A 15,027-nucleotide genomic window follows, 5' to 3' on the forward strand; every position below is an offset into this window, starting at 1 on the left:
CAGCTAATGGTCCCCCAGTGAACCCCAAACAAATAGTGTGTAAGTAGGCTAAGTATGTACGTATCCCACATCCTATAAGGCTTGCACTGATGATTAATAGTAAATAGGCTAGTGTTTTGCATTCTACCAATCACCTGTTCCAGATGCAATCTTATTCCAATTTTAAGCTCAAGCTCTTAGCCTAGCCTATATCGTAACTAGTTCCAACCACAGTTCAGGAACAATAACTAAGAATATAGGCCTATGGCATTTTAGGTTAAAGACTGTCTCCACCACTCTGAAATGCGACACAAGCGAATCCTGCCATAATACTAGTAATAGCGCGTTTCCGCATTGGATCAGCTGATTCGGAAGAAGTATGCGGAAGAAGTAAATTCGAAACCTCAAGTAACCAAACAAAATAGTGACCTTTTTGGAAAGCTACTGACAGTAAAGTTTTTAAATTTTATTTTAAAGCAGAAGAGTACCTGTACCAGTTCCACTCCAGTAGTTATTTCACAGAGGTAGCCTAGTAACTGAACTGTCATCATCATGGCATGCAGCGACTCTATGGTCGCAATGAATGGAACTCAAGTAAGTGTGAATCATTTCCAACATTTAGTGTTGGTAGCATTTCTCGTTTGCAATTATAAACGAACACTATACAGTCGGATAGTTATCAGTGTATGTCGCTTAGAGGATTTGTTTTTCGTGCATTTCTGGTAGGCTACGCTGCATTGCCTCCATTGTCATGTGCTGCTACTGTCATGTGACTTAAATAACTTTTCAGAACATTTACGGAACTGTAGTGTTTTGGCAGATAGAATGCAAGCTCGTTTTTATAAAGTTTGAAACGCATTACTGCAGCGCAGACATGGCTTTATGATCTAGTCTATTCGATGGTGTTTTATCAATGTGTCGAAGCTGAGCAGTGTGCACAGGGCAGGTGTACAGAGTCAATATGTTACAGGGCATGTTTAAATGAAAGTGACAATGTAATTGACCAGGTATCAAACATAGGCTACCTGGAAGGTCTCTCAAATTGGCCGAGCCATCAAATGGCTTAAATACATTCAATGTCCAATATTCTGTCATTGATTTAACTTTAACTATTCAGTGGAGCACAAATGAGACCATGGTTTCATTCACGATGGTGCCCTGAGTACAATCATTTTCTCAATCAAGAAAATTAATATTATTGGATGTGTAGCTGATAGAGAATGTATTGTTGTTCGTTTCACAAGTCCTCAGGTCACAAACAAAGGTAAACCGTTCACCATACCACCTACCCTGCCCCATAAGCTTAAACACATTCACTCCACCATGGGCTATTTACTCTTACTCACTTTAACACAGAAACGGACTGGCCTTAGAGCAGTTTGGGCAGATGCCGGATGTGCTGGTCCACCTTTAGCCCAGTACTCCTGTCTAAAATGTTATTATTTTTTTGCACATACTGATCATTATTTGGCTAACAATGGGGACCTCAAGGATAAAAAAAAATCCAAAGGTGTGTTAGAAATGCCCGGGCCACTCTGCCTACTCTGTCCCTGTTGTATCCCATTAATTAACATGTATCTCTCTGTTGTTGCTTTACAGGTTTCCTATATTGGACATGACTGTGAGGACATCCCAGAGTTCCTTGGAAAAAAATATGGATGCTTGGCAAGACGGCTAGATCTCAGCTTCAATCAGCTAAGGTAGGAGATGAGCTGAGATGAGTCGTGAATACTTCCATGGACACAGTGCTGTCTTGAGGGTGATGCTTTGTGTTAGGTCAAATGTCTTATTAAGACGCAACTATGTAATCATACCCTTCATGAATAAGTCATTATAAATTATTATAAGGAATATACATACTCTTACACTAGATTACATATAAATAGGATTGCATACAGGCCTGGCATATTCATGCAGTCATCACAGTGTGGTGGTGGGTGGACGCAACTCAATATTAAGGTGTCCCAAATGTTTGGTTTACTCAGTGTAGATGGATGGTACACTGACCGGCTTTCATTGTTTTTACCACCTTATCTGATAAAGATAGGTTGATGTATCTCAGTAGAAATATCCCAATGTGCCCATTGTATGTGTACATTTTAGTCATTTAGCAGACACTCTTATTACTGTACAGGAACAATTAGGGTTAATTGCCTTGCTCAAGAGCACACCAACATTTTTTGTCATGGCTGTGTGAAGGGCAGGATGCATCCCAAACGGCAGTCTTCAGGCCCCGGTCAAAAGTAGTTGGCGATAGGGAATATGGTGCTATTTAGGAGACACTGAGCAGCGGAGAGCTGGGTTGGCTGCTACCACGCTGTGGCTGAATTAAAGGCCTGATCAATAAATGTGACATGTTAATGCAGGGGCCAAATAGAATAAAAGACCCTTCTGACAGGACCTGAAGAATCACCTTGTGGCAGCTGGTTCAGAGCGAGGGAGCAGGGGGTGGGGGTGGGGGTGCCGTCTCAGTCATCTCAGCAGCAGGACTGGCAAAGTTGATCTGACAACTAAAAGAGGAGAGATGATGGTTAGAAGGTGCTTTTGTTTCTTGACCTGTCAGGGCCTTGAAAGGCCTCTGAATGGAGGCTCTTTTTGTCACGTCGTCAAAAATTGTCGTCGTCCAGCATTGTCTGTGCTGGAAATGGGGATTTTTGTTTAATTGATTCGCTTTGCGCCCGAGTCCTGTCACGTTAATAATTGCTAAGTCCCGCACCCCAGCCCAGTCTGTCGTGAATAAATGTGTGCTTATCAGAGCATTAATAATCCTAATGAACCGCAGCGATTGAAAAACTAGAGTTGTGTTGGCTGGAGTTTGATTTGCCTGCCTTTTCATTCGCTGAGGGTGTCAAACTCTGAAGATTTCAGACATGATTGCCCCCCTTGAATGCGAAACAAAGGCAATGTTGTAAAATGTGTAAACTGCAGTTCTCTTTCATTGGATGTAATAATGTTAGATGGGTTGGTCATTTTCTGGGTTTTGAGTTGTTATTACACAGTTAACAACAAGAGAACAGTTAGTAGGCTAGATCTTTTAGTAAATGTGTTGATTGATGTCATTCAAATGCTGATGACATTATTTTCCGATCAGCCTTATCTTAGTAATGAATGATCGCATTCTCATATCTATTACATTATACATATGTTATAGGTATGTTTCTATATAATAGATACATTGTAGATATGTTATATATTGCTTTTTGTACAGGTTATGAACAGTGTGATTACTTGTTTTGTGGTTTGACTTGTTCCTGTCACTAACCTTAGTCATCCTAGGCAGAAACTCCAGAGACACAGGAGGTAGAGAGACAGTCATTTGAAGCCTATTGATTTATCGAAATGGACTTCAATACAATCATACAGCCATGGTTATACTGTGTCCAAGGCCCTGAGTTTCTCCTGGACAGGTTGGTTGCAGTCAGTGGTAACAAAAAACCTCTAGGTCTATGGGCTCGTTTGAGTGGTAAGGCGAGAGCAAACAATTGTAGATGAAAGTTGAGGAGTGAAGTCGGGGAAGGTGCGTCTGCGACAGCCTAAAGTTGAACACTGATGTGGTTTTCCAACAGCAAGGCTCAGATCAACATGGCAGTGTTTCCATTGTTTATAAAAGTTGTTCTTTATAATGTTGAAATAATCATGTCTCCAACCCCCATATCACACACTCACAAACTGAATATATGTGTGTACAATCAATTGGTGAGAGGAGGTTGTGTGAAGTTCATGTAGGCAGGCGTAAGGCGGACAATTTGTATCCCCATAATGCAACACACTTTGAAAGGCGCTGACCAATGATGGTCACTGACATAACGAAAGTGATCCTCTCTAGTGCTCCCACCATCATCCAGTTGTGGTGAGGTGATTTGAGTGTTTCCCTAGCCTGGTCTCAGATATGTTTGTGCCGTCTTGCCAACATCTATGGTAATCAGTTAGCAAGACAGCACAAACAGATCTGGAACCAGGCTATTATTTCCCTAAATATTCCTCATACATTGGATGTGTGCAAAGAGGGATATAGCTAGACAGACTGTCCATGTTGCATAGCTCTAAAATACAGTAATGTCTACCTTCCATACAGGAGATGGTAGCTTGTTAGCTGTTACAGACGGCTTCATGGAAGTTGACTGCTACGGGCCTAATTTACCTGATGCAATTGCTGTACAATATGATCTTGTTGCCATCTGATACACATTCAAATGTCATAAAAAATCAACACTGCAGAGCTCTCCCTGTCCTCTGCCGTGCCCTGATTGTATCACTGCTGATCACATCTGGAAATGTGCATGTACACCCTGGCCCATCTACCCAATTTTGACTCTGTTTCACTGATTTCTGCTCTTGTAAAAGCCTGGGTTTTCTGCACGTTAACACTAGAAGCTTATTACCTAAAATTGATGAATTGAAAGTATGGGTTCACACATTCAGACCAGATGTGTTGGTCATTACTGAGACGTGGTTAAGGAAGAGTGTTTTGAACACTGATGTTAACCTTTTCTGGTTATAACTTTTTTCGGCAAGACAGATCTTCCAAAGGTGTTGGAGTGGCAATCTTTACCAAGGAACACCTTCAGTGCTCAGTTGTCTCCATCAAGTCTGTCCTTAAACAATTTGATTTGCTAGTTTTAAGCATTAAACTTTCAAATAACTCTTTGTTGACTGTTGCTGGGTGCTATCTTCCTCCATCAGCACCGGCCTGTACCCTACCTGCCCTAAGCTCTCTCCTGGCCCCTTACACTAAATCTGTCCTGCTTGGTGACCTAATCTGGGACTTGCTTAAACCACCTGACCAAGTAATGGGACTCCCTAAATCTTTCTCTGATTATTACCAATCCTAAGGTATTTTTTTAAATATATATATATATTTTTACCTTTATTTAACTAGGCAAGAACAAATTCTTATTTTCAATGACGGCCTAGGAACAGTGGGTTAACTGCCTGTTCAGGGGCAGAACGACAGATTTGTACCTTGTCAGCTCGGGGGTTTGAACTTGCTGTTACGAGTCCAACGCTCTAACCACTAGGCTACCCTGCCGCCCCATGACTCCAATGACTCCAACCACCCAGAAAAGGCTACTCTCCTCAATGTTTTCCTCACAAATAATCCTGATAGGTATCAGTCTAGTGTTTTCTGTAATGACCTTAGTGATCACTGTTTTACAGTCTGTGTTGGTAATGTCTGCTCAGTGAAACAACCTGTCCTCATTTGTCAGAGACACTTGCTAAAAAACTTTAATGAGCAAGCCTTCCTTCATGACCTGGCCTCAGTAAATTGGTATAGAATCAGCTTGATCCCCTCTGTCGAAGACGCTTTGACCTTCTTGTTTTATATTTTTAGTGGTATTGTTAACAAACACAACCCCATAAAGAAAATGAGAATTAAAAACAGATTCTGCCCCTGTTTTGACCGTGATCTAGCAGTTACTCCACCTCAAGAATTCCATTTGTCGAAAAGCTTGGCACGCGTATACTCAGGCTGACTGGCTCTCGTTCAGGCAAATGAGAAATGCACTCAGGCTATCTGGAAGGCCAAAGTTAGTTACTTTAAGGAGCAGTTCTCTCTCTGTGGGTCTAACCCCAAGAAGTTCTGGAAAACGGTTAAAGACCTGGAGAATAAACCCTCCTCCTCACAGCTGCCCATGTCCCTTAATGTTGATGATGTGGTTGTTACTGACAAGAAACACATGGCTGAGCTCTTTAATCACCACTTCATTAAGTCAGGAATCCTGTTTGACTCCGCTATGTCTCATTGCTCATCCAACAATTCCTCATCTCCCATCCCTTCTAATGTGACGAGCCCCGATGCTCCTCTCTCCTTTTCCCCTGCCCCACTACAATATTTCTCCCTGCAGGCCTTCACTGAGTCCGAGGTGCTAAAGGAGCTCCTTAAACTTGACCCCCTAAAAAACATCTGGGTCAGATGGTTTAGACCCTTTCTTCTTTAAGGTTGCTTTCCTTATCATTGCCAAGCCTATCTCTGACCTTTTTAACCTGTCTCTCCTTTCTGGGGAGGTTCCCATTGCTTTGCTTGGAAGGCAGCCATTTTGCGTCCTTTATTGAAAGGGGAGATCAAGCTGATCCTAACAATTATAGGCTAATTTCTATTTGCCCTGTTTATCAAAAGTTTGGGAAAACTTGTGAATAATCAACTGACTGGCTTTCTTGATGTTTATAGTATTGTCTCTGGTATGCAATCTGGTTTTTGGTCAGATTGTGGATGTGTCACAGCAATTTTAAAAGTCCTAAATGATGTCACCATTGCCCTTGATTTGAAGCAATGTTGCGCTGCTAATTTTATTGACTTTGCCAACACTTTTGATATGGTAAGACCATTCCATTCTTGTGGGCCGGCTAAGGAGTATTGGTGTCTCTGAGTGGTCTTTTACCTGGTTTGCTAACTCCCTCTCTCAGAGTGCAGTGTATAAAGTCAGAACATTTGCGGTCTCAGCCACTGCCTGTTACCAAGGGAGTACCCCAAGGCTCGATCCTAGGTCCCACACTCTTCTCAATTTACATCAACAACATAGCTCAGGCAGTAGGAAGCTCTCTCATCCATTTATATGCAGATGATAGTCTTATACTCAGCTGGCCCCTCCAGATTTTGTGTTAAATGCTCTACAACAAAGCTTTCTTAGTGTCCAACAAGCTTTCTCTGCCCTTAACCTTATTTTGAACACCTCCAAAACAAAGGTCATGTGGTTTGGTAAGAAGAATGCCCCTCTCCCCACCAGTGTGATTACTACCTCTGAGGGTTTAGAGCTTGAGGTAGTCCCCTCATACAAGTTATTGGTAGTATGGCTAGACAGTACACTGTCCTTCTCTCAGCACATATCAAAGTGGTTAAATCTAGACTTGGTTTCCTCTATCGTAATTGCTTCTCTTTCACCCCAGCTGCCAAATTAACACTGATTCAGATGACAATCGTACCCATGCTAGATAACAGAGACATTTATAAATCAGCAGGTAAGGGTTCTCTCGAGCGTTCTTTACCATTCGGCCATCAGATTTGTTACCAATCCTTATAGGACACATCACTGCACTCTATACGCCTCTGTAAACTGGTCATCTCTGTATACCCGTCGCAAGACCCACTGGTTGATGCTTATTTATAAAACCCTCTTAGGCCTCACTTCCCCCTATCTGAGATATCTACTGTAGCCCTCATCCTCCACATACAACACCTGTTCTGCCAGTCACATTCTGTTAAAGGTCCTCAAAGCACACACATCCCTGGGTCGCTTCTCTTTTCAGTTTGATGCAGCTAGCGACTGGAACGAGCTGCAAAAAAACACTAACTGGACAGTTTAATCTCCATCTCTTCATTCAAAGGCTCAATCATGGACACTTACTGACAGTTGTGGCTGCTTTGCGTGATGTATTATTGTCTCTACCTTCTTGCCTTTGTGCTGTTGTCTGTGCCCAATAATGTTTGTACCATGTTTTGTACTGCTACCATGTTGTTCTGCTGCCATGTTGTTTTGCTACCATGTTGTTTTCATGTGGTGTTGCTTCCATGCTATGTTTTCAAGTGTGTCTGCAATATTGTTGTCTTAGGTCTCTTTTTATGTAGTGTTGTGGTGTCTTGCTTGTCGTGATGTTTGTTTTGTCCTATATTTTTATTTTTAATCCCAGCCCCCGTCCCTGCAGGAGGCCTTTTGGTAGGCCGTCATTGTAAATAAGAATTTGTTCTTAACTGACTTGTTAAATAATTTGTGTTGGTTTTAGAAAAGATCAAGGCCTGCATAATTGTTCCTCGTTCTTTATCGCATCACATTAACATGTCTAGGACTGAGGTTCCGCAACAGCCAGTGAAAGTGCAGGACGCAAATTCAAAACAACAATCTCATAATTAACATTCCTCAAGCATACAAGTATTTTGCACCATTTTAAATATGCAATTCTCATTAATCCAGCCACAGTGTCTGATTTCAAAAAGGATTTACGGCAAAAGCAACGCAAAAGATTATGTTAGGTCACCACCAAGCCACAGAAAAACACAGCCATTTTTTACAGCCAAAGAGAGGAGTCACAAAAAGCAGAAATAGAGAGAAAATTAATCACTAACCTTTGATGATCTTCATCAGATGACACTCATAGGACTTCATGCTACACAGTACATGTATGTTTTGTTTGATAAAGTTTGTATTTCTATAACAAAAATCTGAGTTTACATTGGCGCATTACGTTCAGTAGTTGTATTGCAGAGAGCCACATCAATTTACAGAAATAGTCATAATAAACATTGATAAAGATACAGCTATTATACATGGAACTTTAGCTAAACTTCTCCTTAATGCAACCGCTGTGTCAGATTTCAAAAAAACTTTACGGAGAAAGCAAACCATGCAATAATCTGAGTACAGCCTTTAGACAACAAAGCAGCCAAAAAGATACCCGCCATATTGGGTAGTCAACATTACTCAGAAATAGCATTTTAAATATTCACTTAGCTTTGATGATCTTCATCAGAATGCACTCCCAGGAATCTCAGTTCCACCATAAATGTTCGATAATGTCCATCAGTTATGTCCAAATATCTTCTTTTGTTAGGGCATTTGATAAACAATTCCAAAGCATGTTCAGGTCGCTCATTCCGTTACAGCCCATAGAAACATGCCAACCTAAGTATGGAATCAATCTTAAGAATGTTTTTAACATAAATCTTAATTAATGTTCCAACCGGACAATTCCTTTGTCTGTACAAATGAAGTGGAACGTAGCTACCTTTCACGTGAGTGCGCCAGACCGAGGCTGTGGCACTCTGCCAGACCACTCACTCAAAGAGCCCTTATGAGCCCCTCCTTTAGAGTAGAATCCTCAAAACAGGTTCTAAATACTGTTGACATCTAGTGGAAGCCTTGGGAAGTGAAACACAACTAATATCACCCTGTATCTTCAATGGGGGCTGAGTTGAAAAACTACAAACCTAGATTTCCCACTTCCTGGTTGGATTTTTCTCAGGTTTTCACCTGCCATATGAGTTCTGTTATACTCACAGACATCATTCAAACAGTTTTGGAAACGGCAGAGTGTTTTCTATCCAATACTAATAATAATATGCATATATTAGCATCTGGGACAGAGTAGGAGGCAGTTCACTCTGGGCACGCTATTCATCCAAAAGTGAAAATGCTGCCCCCTATCCCAAAAAGGTTAAGAACTTGATGTCCAAAATTAAATATGTATATCTGACATTTCTCATTTCATTATTAATATTTCATTTGGTTAAGGGGAAATCTTAGATTTCAGATATTATTATTGGACTTCAAAGGATTCTCTGGACAGAGGAGAAGTTACCCAAGCCATTTGCCACTGATAGTATTGATTGATTGACTGATAGTTGTGTATTAGTTGTTGGATTACAAACTATTTGATTTCCCTCTAAACTTATTACTGGTGAGGCTTGTATTCATGTCATCAAGACATCTCACTTTTCTAGCTCCCACCATCTCATATCTAGGGCCAGTATTTAATTTCTGAGTTTTCTGGTCATGTGGCCTAATGAAACAACTTATCCTGTTGCATAGTGTAAATTAACCACCCTTTAATAAAGGCATTCTTTGCGATGATTGGAGGCGGTGGAAGTCATATGATTGGGTGGAGCTGTGAATTTCAATTAGCGAGCAGAGGTGATAAACGAATCAGGAAGTAGAGTGATGGGTGGTGGCAGCTATTTTCTTTCTCGCTCACTCTTTCTCTCACTAGCTCAGGGTCGTAGTTATCCCCATAAGAACTCCCCTTGAGGACAAAGGAACCCAGTCCCACAGCTGTGTGTAAAACATGTAGTCTGTCCCTGATGAGAGGAACTCTGTGATACCGCCTGTACTTGTTATGAATCACTTCAAAACAAGTGCTTGACGTCTCCTCGCCCCTATCAAGATTTGTTTCACGCTACCGCTCTGTAGACAAACCAGCGTTTCACAATTGTGACCCCATTTCAGTAACGCCAAAAGTAACCCAAGTGCTAACTGCCTTGACGAGTGGACTGTCTTCAGTATAATATGTTTATATCCGTCAGCCCAGTTAACAGCTCTCATCCACTAACTTCACAATGAGTGTCACTGAATTGTGTGTGTGTGTGTGGGGGTGGCTGGGAAGGGAAAGTCAGGAGATAAAGTTGGTGTAGCAGCCTGTCACACCTACACCTCATATCCCCATGCCAACCTGTCAGGCTGCCTCATCGATGTGTTGAGAGAGTGAGACTCCTAGACCAATGTAGCAGTTGGAGGACAGGGGTGGATATTATTGTGCTGTCCACTTAGTTGCAGGTGTGTGTGTGTGTGTGAGAGATATTGCGATGATGGGGAATACACTTTAGACACCACTACTATCTAATGGTTACTACTAGAGCCAGTGTCTGTCGTAGGGGTTTGAATCCGTTACCTGTTGTATGACACCTGAGGAGAATAAATACTAACACGATCTGGTTGTTTCAGTGCAACAGACGAGTCGCATCTCTTTTCAGACGAAACATGACATTGAGACTTGTTAAAGAGAATAATTTGACAGGTTTCCTCCTTGTCACCACCACGCTCGGCTGAGTTGTTGTTTCTGATTGCAAATGAGATGGTTAGGGTCCTGTGTAGCCTGTTGTCTCATCACATGCAATAGGTCTCAACTGTAGTGGTACCTGTATACAGATCAAGAGGTACACGCACTAACTTTGGGGAGCATTTTATTGAGCCACACAGCTGTGTCGTAGTGTTCAGATGTATGTTGTGGTGATCACAGCTGCGTCGTAGTGTTCAGATGTACGTTGTGGTGATCACAGCTGTGTCGTAGTGTTCAGATGTATGTTGTGGTGATCACAGCTGCGTCGTAGTGTTCAGATCTATGTTGTGGTGATCACAGCTGCGTCGTAGTGTTCAGATGTATGTTGTGGTGATCACAGCTGCGTCGTAGTGTTCAGATGTATGTTGTGGTGATCACAGCTGCGTCGTAGTGTTCAGATGTATGTTGTGGTGATCACAGCTGCGTCGTAGTGTTCAAGGGTTTTTCATAATTTTTTACTATTTTCTAAGTTGTAGACTAATAGTAAAGACAAACTATTAAATAACACATGGAATCATGTAGACACCAAAAATGTGTTGTACAAATCATTTTTTTTTAGATTCTTCAAAGTAGCCACCCTTTCCCTTGATGACAGCTTTGCACACTCTTGGCATTCTCACAACCAGCTTCACCTGGAATGCTTTTCCAGCAGTCTTGAAGGAGTTCCCACAATTGCTGAGCACTTGTTGGCTGCTTTTCCTTCACTCTGCAGTCCAACTCATCCCAAACCATCTCATTTGGGTTGAGGTTGGGTGAATGTGGAGGCCAGGTCATCTGATGCAGCACTCCATCACTCTCCTCCTTGGTCAAATAGCCCTAACACAGCCTGGAGGTGTGTTGGGTCATTGTCCTGTTGAAAAACAAATGATAGACCCACTAAATAAATCAGACAGTGTCACCAGCAAAGTACCATCACACCACCTCCATGCTTCATGGTGGGAACCACACATGTGGAGATCACCGTTCACCTACTCTGCGTCTCACAAAGACATGGCGGTTGGAACCAAAAATCTCAAATTTGGACTCCAGACCAAAGGACAGATTTCCACCAGTCTAATGTCCATTGCTCGTATTTCTTGGCCCACACAAGTCTCTTCTTATTGGTGTTCTTTAGTAGTGGTTTCCTTGCAGCAATTCGACCATAAAGCCCTGATTAATGCAGTCTCCTGTGAACAGTTGATGTTGAGATGTCTGTTACTACATTTATTTGGGCTGCAATATCTGAGGCTGGTAACTCTAATGAACGTATCCTCTGCAGCAGAGGTAACTCTGTATTCGTTTCCTGTGGCAGTTCTCATAAGAGCCAGTTTCATCATAGCGCTTGATGGTTTTTGCAATTGCACTTGAAGAAACTTTCAAAGTTCTTGAAATTTTCCGTACTGACTGACCTTAATGTCTTAAAGTAATGATGGACTGTTGTTTCTCTTTGATTATTTGAGCTGTTCTTGCCATAACCCTATTTGGTCAAAGACCAAGTACATATTATCTTCTGTATACCACCCCTACCTTGTCACAACACAACTGATTGGCTCAAGCACGTTAACCTCTCTAGGGTGTGGGATGCTAGCGTTCCACCTGGCCAACATCCAGTGAGATTGCAGAGCGCCAAATTCAAATACAGAAATACTCAGTATAAAAATTCAGAAAAGACACAACTATTAAACATAGGTTTAAAGATGAACTTCTTGTGAATCCAACCACTGTCAGATTTAAAAAATGCTTTACGGCGAAAGCATACCTTACAATTATTTGAGAACATAGCCCAGCAGACAAATCATTACAAACCGTAACCAGCTGTTACGAATCCCTTTTGGCCCAACAGTCTAGGGGGATGGTAATGAGACCCGTAACTTAATAACTCATGCAATTTATAATAGTGACAAAGTAAAAGTGTGAACGAAATAACCACGACAACTGAAATCTACCGCCAAACTCTGGGTTTATTAATAAACACACGGTAATGGGGGGAGCAGGAAAAGGGGCTGAGCTGGACCCAAGGAAAGAAACAATAAGTATTCAAAAACACCCCTGAGCTAGACCAGCCTACTTTAACAACAGCTAACTAACTAACCAAAAATACAGTGGGTGGTCCGCCCAGTTCTAACTAGTGGATTTAACAAAGTTTACCTACGGGTAGTGTATGCCCATGGGTGACTTGTCTTGGTTCCCCCTTTTCCAACCAGCAAACAAACACCATGACCAAAAACAATACTCACAGGTGAGGGCAAAGTGATATGGAGGTGCTCAAACAAAAGAGAGGTCAATACATAAAGAGAGAGTGAAACAGAGAGACCTACAGACATGGCATTTACAGAGAGATTGAGCTCCACAGCAAACAACTGACAGGGTTTTTAAACCAAGGGAAAGGAACTGTGATTGGGTAGGAAACAGGAGGAGGTGTGTCTTCTGATTGATGACTGATGATTTTCACCTGTGAGGGGAGAAGGAGAGAAAAAAAGAAAAGAAACACACACACACACACAGGATACACACACAGGATACTTGTATCCGTAACACCAGCCAAGTAGAAGAGTTACACAAGTCAGAAATAGAGAGAAAATTAATCCCTTTGATCTTCATATGGTGGCACTCAATAAATGTTTGTTTTGTTTGATAAAGTCTCTTTATATCCAAAAACCTCCGTTTTATTCACGTTTTCTTCAGTAAAGCACAGGCTCAAACGCAGTCAAAACAGGCAGACACAAAAAAATCTAAATTGTATCCATAAAGTTCATAGAAACATGTCAAACGATGTTTATATTCAATCCTCAGGTTGTTTTTAGCCTAAATTATCTATAGTATTTCAACCCGGACAATAACGTTGTCAATATAAAAGGTAAACAAGAAAGGCACTCTCTCGGGATTGCGCATTGAAAAAGCTCTGTGATATGGTAGGGTCCACTCATTCAGACTGGTCTTACTCCGTCATTTATCAGAATACAAGCCTGAAACAATTTCTAAAGATTGTTGACATCTAGTGGAAGGCATAGGAACTGCAATTTGAGTCCTAAGTCAATGGATACTGTAATGGCATTGAATAGAAAACTACAAAAACAAAACAAACAAAAAACTTCCTGAATGGATTTGTCTCTGGTTTCCGCCTGCCAAATCAGTTCTGTTATACTCAGACACTATTTTAACAGTTTTGGAAACTTTAGAGTGTTTTCTATCCAAATCTACATTATATGCATATCATATCTTCTGGACCCGAGTAGCAGGCCGTTTTAATTTGGGCATGCTTTTCATCCAAAATTACGAATGCTGCCCCGACCCTAGAGCAGTTAAGAAGGAAAGAAATTCCTCAAATTAACTTTCAACAAGGCACACCTGTTAATTGAAATGCATTCCAGGTGACTACCGCATGAAGCTGGTTGAGAGAATGCCAAGAGTGTGCAAAGCTGTCATCAAGGCAAAGGGTGGCTACTTTGAAGAATCACATATAAAATATATTTTGATTTATTTAACAGTTTTAATGTCATCACTATTATCATACAATGTAGAACATTTTAAAAAATAAAGAAAAACCCTGGAAGGAATAGGTGGGTCCAACCTTTTGACTGGTACGGTATGTTGTGGTGATCACTGTCCTCTGCTCTGTCCTGAACACAGAAATCTCACTATCTCGCTCGTCTTTTATTGATGATGTAAGTGCTCCCCTTAGTACAGTATGTGCAGAAATAGACGATATAGACCTATTGGGTCGCAATAGTCAAATTAATCTAAATTAGTCTACAAAGTCTTACATTCTTCAGCACAATGATATACAGTAACTGTGTGCTCTAACCAGGACAAGATCCATCTTGATGTCCCATCATGTGCTCTACTGTCATCCAATGAATCAAGGCTGTTGTTCCCTGCCCCCCCCACACCCACCCAAAGCTGTAGAGAGAGAGATGAACGTGGAGGTTTTGCATTGCAGATCAACCCTCCTCCACCTGTGTGTGTAGGATAAGGCTACAGTACGTCAGCCATGGCAGCCATTTGGCATTTTAATGGGAAATCAAGTATGCTAACTCACAGGTAATACAAAACAAACTAAAGTGCTCTAAATGTCGCCCAGCCTGTCAAATGAGATGTTAGTAGTGTGATGAAAACAGAAAAAGGAAGACAACGTAGGGAGGCGACCCCCGGTTACTACTCAGAAATGAAATAAAACCTTGTATGGCCTGTCATCCATGTCGTTTTATATTCATATCTAAAGCACATTATGGTATTACTCCGCCACACGTCTCACTCATCTGTCTCTCTTAATTCGTCACAGGCGGCGCTCCGTCTTTCAAGTCCCCGTATGTCAACAGGGAAAGGGGCCTGCTAATTGACAAATGGGTGTCACAGACATGAAGTGCTCCTTTTCCATCAGAGCTAGACACTGGGTGTTTGATGGGGAACCAGAGGAGGGGAGGGGGGAATATTATTGGCATAAACCCAGTAAGAGCCATCAGACTGGGGCTGAAATGAGAAGTGACAAGGGAGAGAGAGGGGCTGTCATTGTCTTGGCTGAGT

At 41.6% G+C, this 15,027-nt stretch overlaps 1 protein-coding gene across 1 annotated transcript in view; it reads left to right on the forward strand.

Annotated features, from left to right (window-relative positions):
* Positions 1 to 337: 337 nt before the first annotated feature.
* Positions 338 to 15,027, forward strand: part of LOC135511171 (leucine-rich melanocyte differentiation-associated protein-like) — a 485,324-nt gene continuing 470,634 nt past the window's right edge. Inside the window, exons 1-2 of the mRNA XM_064932768.1 lie at positions 338 to 573; positions 1,579 to 1,679. Coding sequence (XP_064788840.1) covers positions 532 to 573; positions 1,579 to 1,679 — 143 coding nt within the window. The 5' untranslated portion in view covers positions 338 to 531. The remainder of the gene's footprint in view (positions 574 to 1,578; positions 1,680 to 15,027) is intronic.

The sequence above is a fragment of the Oncorhynchus masou genome, chromosome 23, assembly GCF_036934945.1.
Source record: "Oncorhynchus masou masou isolate Uvic2021 chromosome 23, UVic_Omas_1.1, whole genome shotgun sequence".
Lineage (NCBI taxonomy): Eukaryota > Metazoa > Chordata > Actinopteri > Salmoniformes > Salmonidae > Oncorhynchus > Oncorhynchus masou.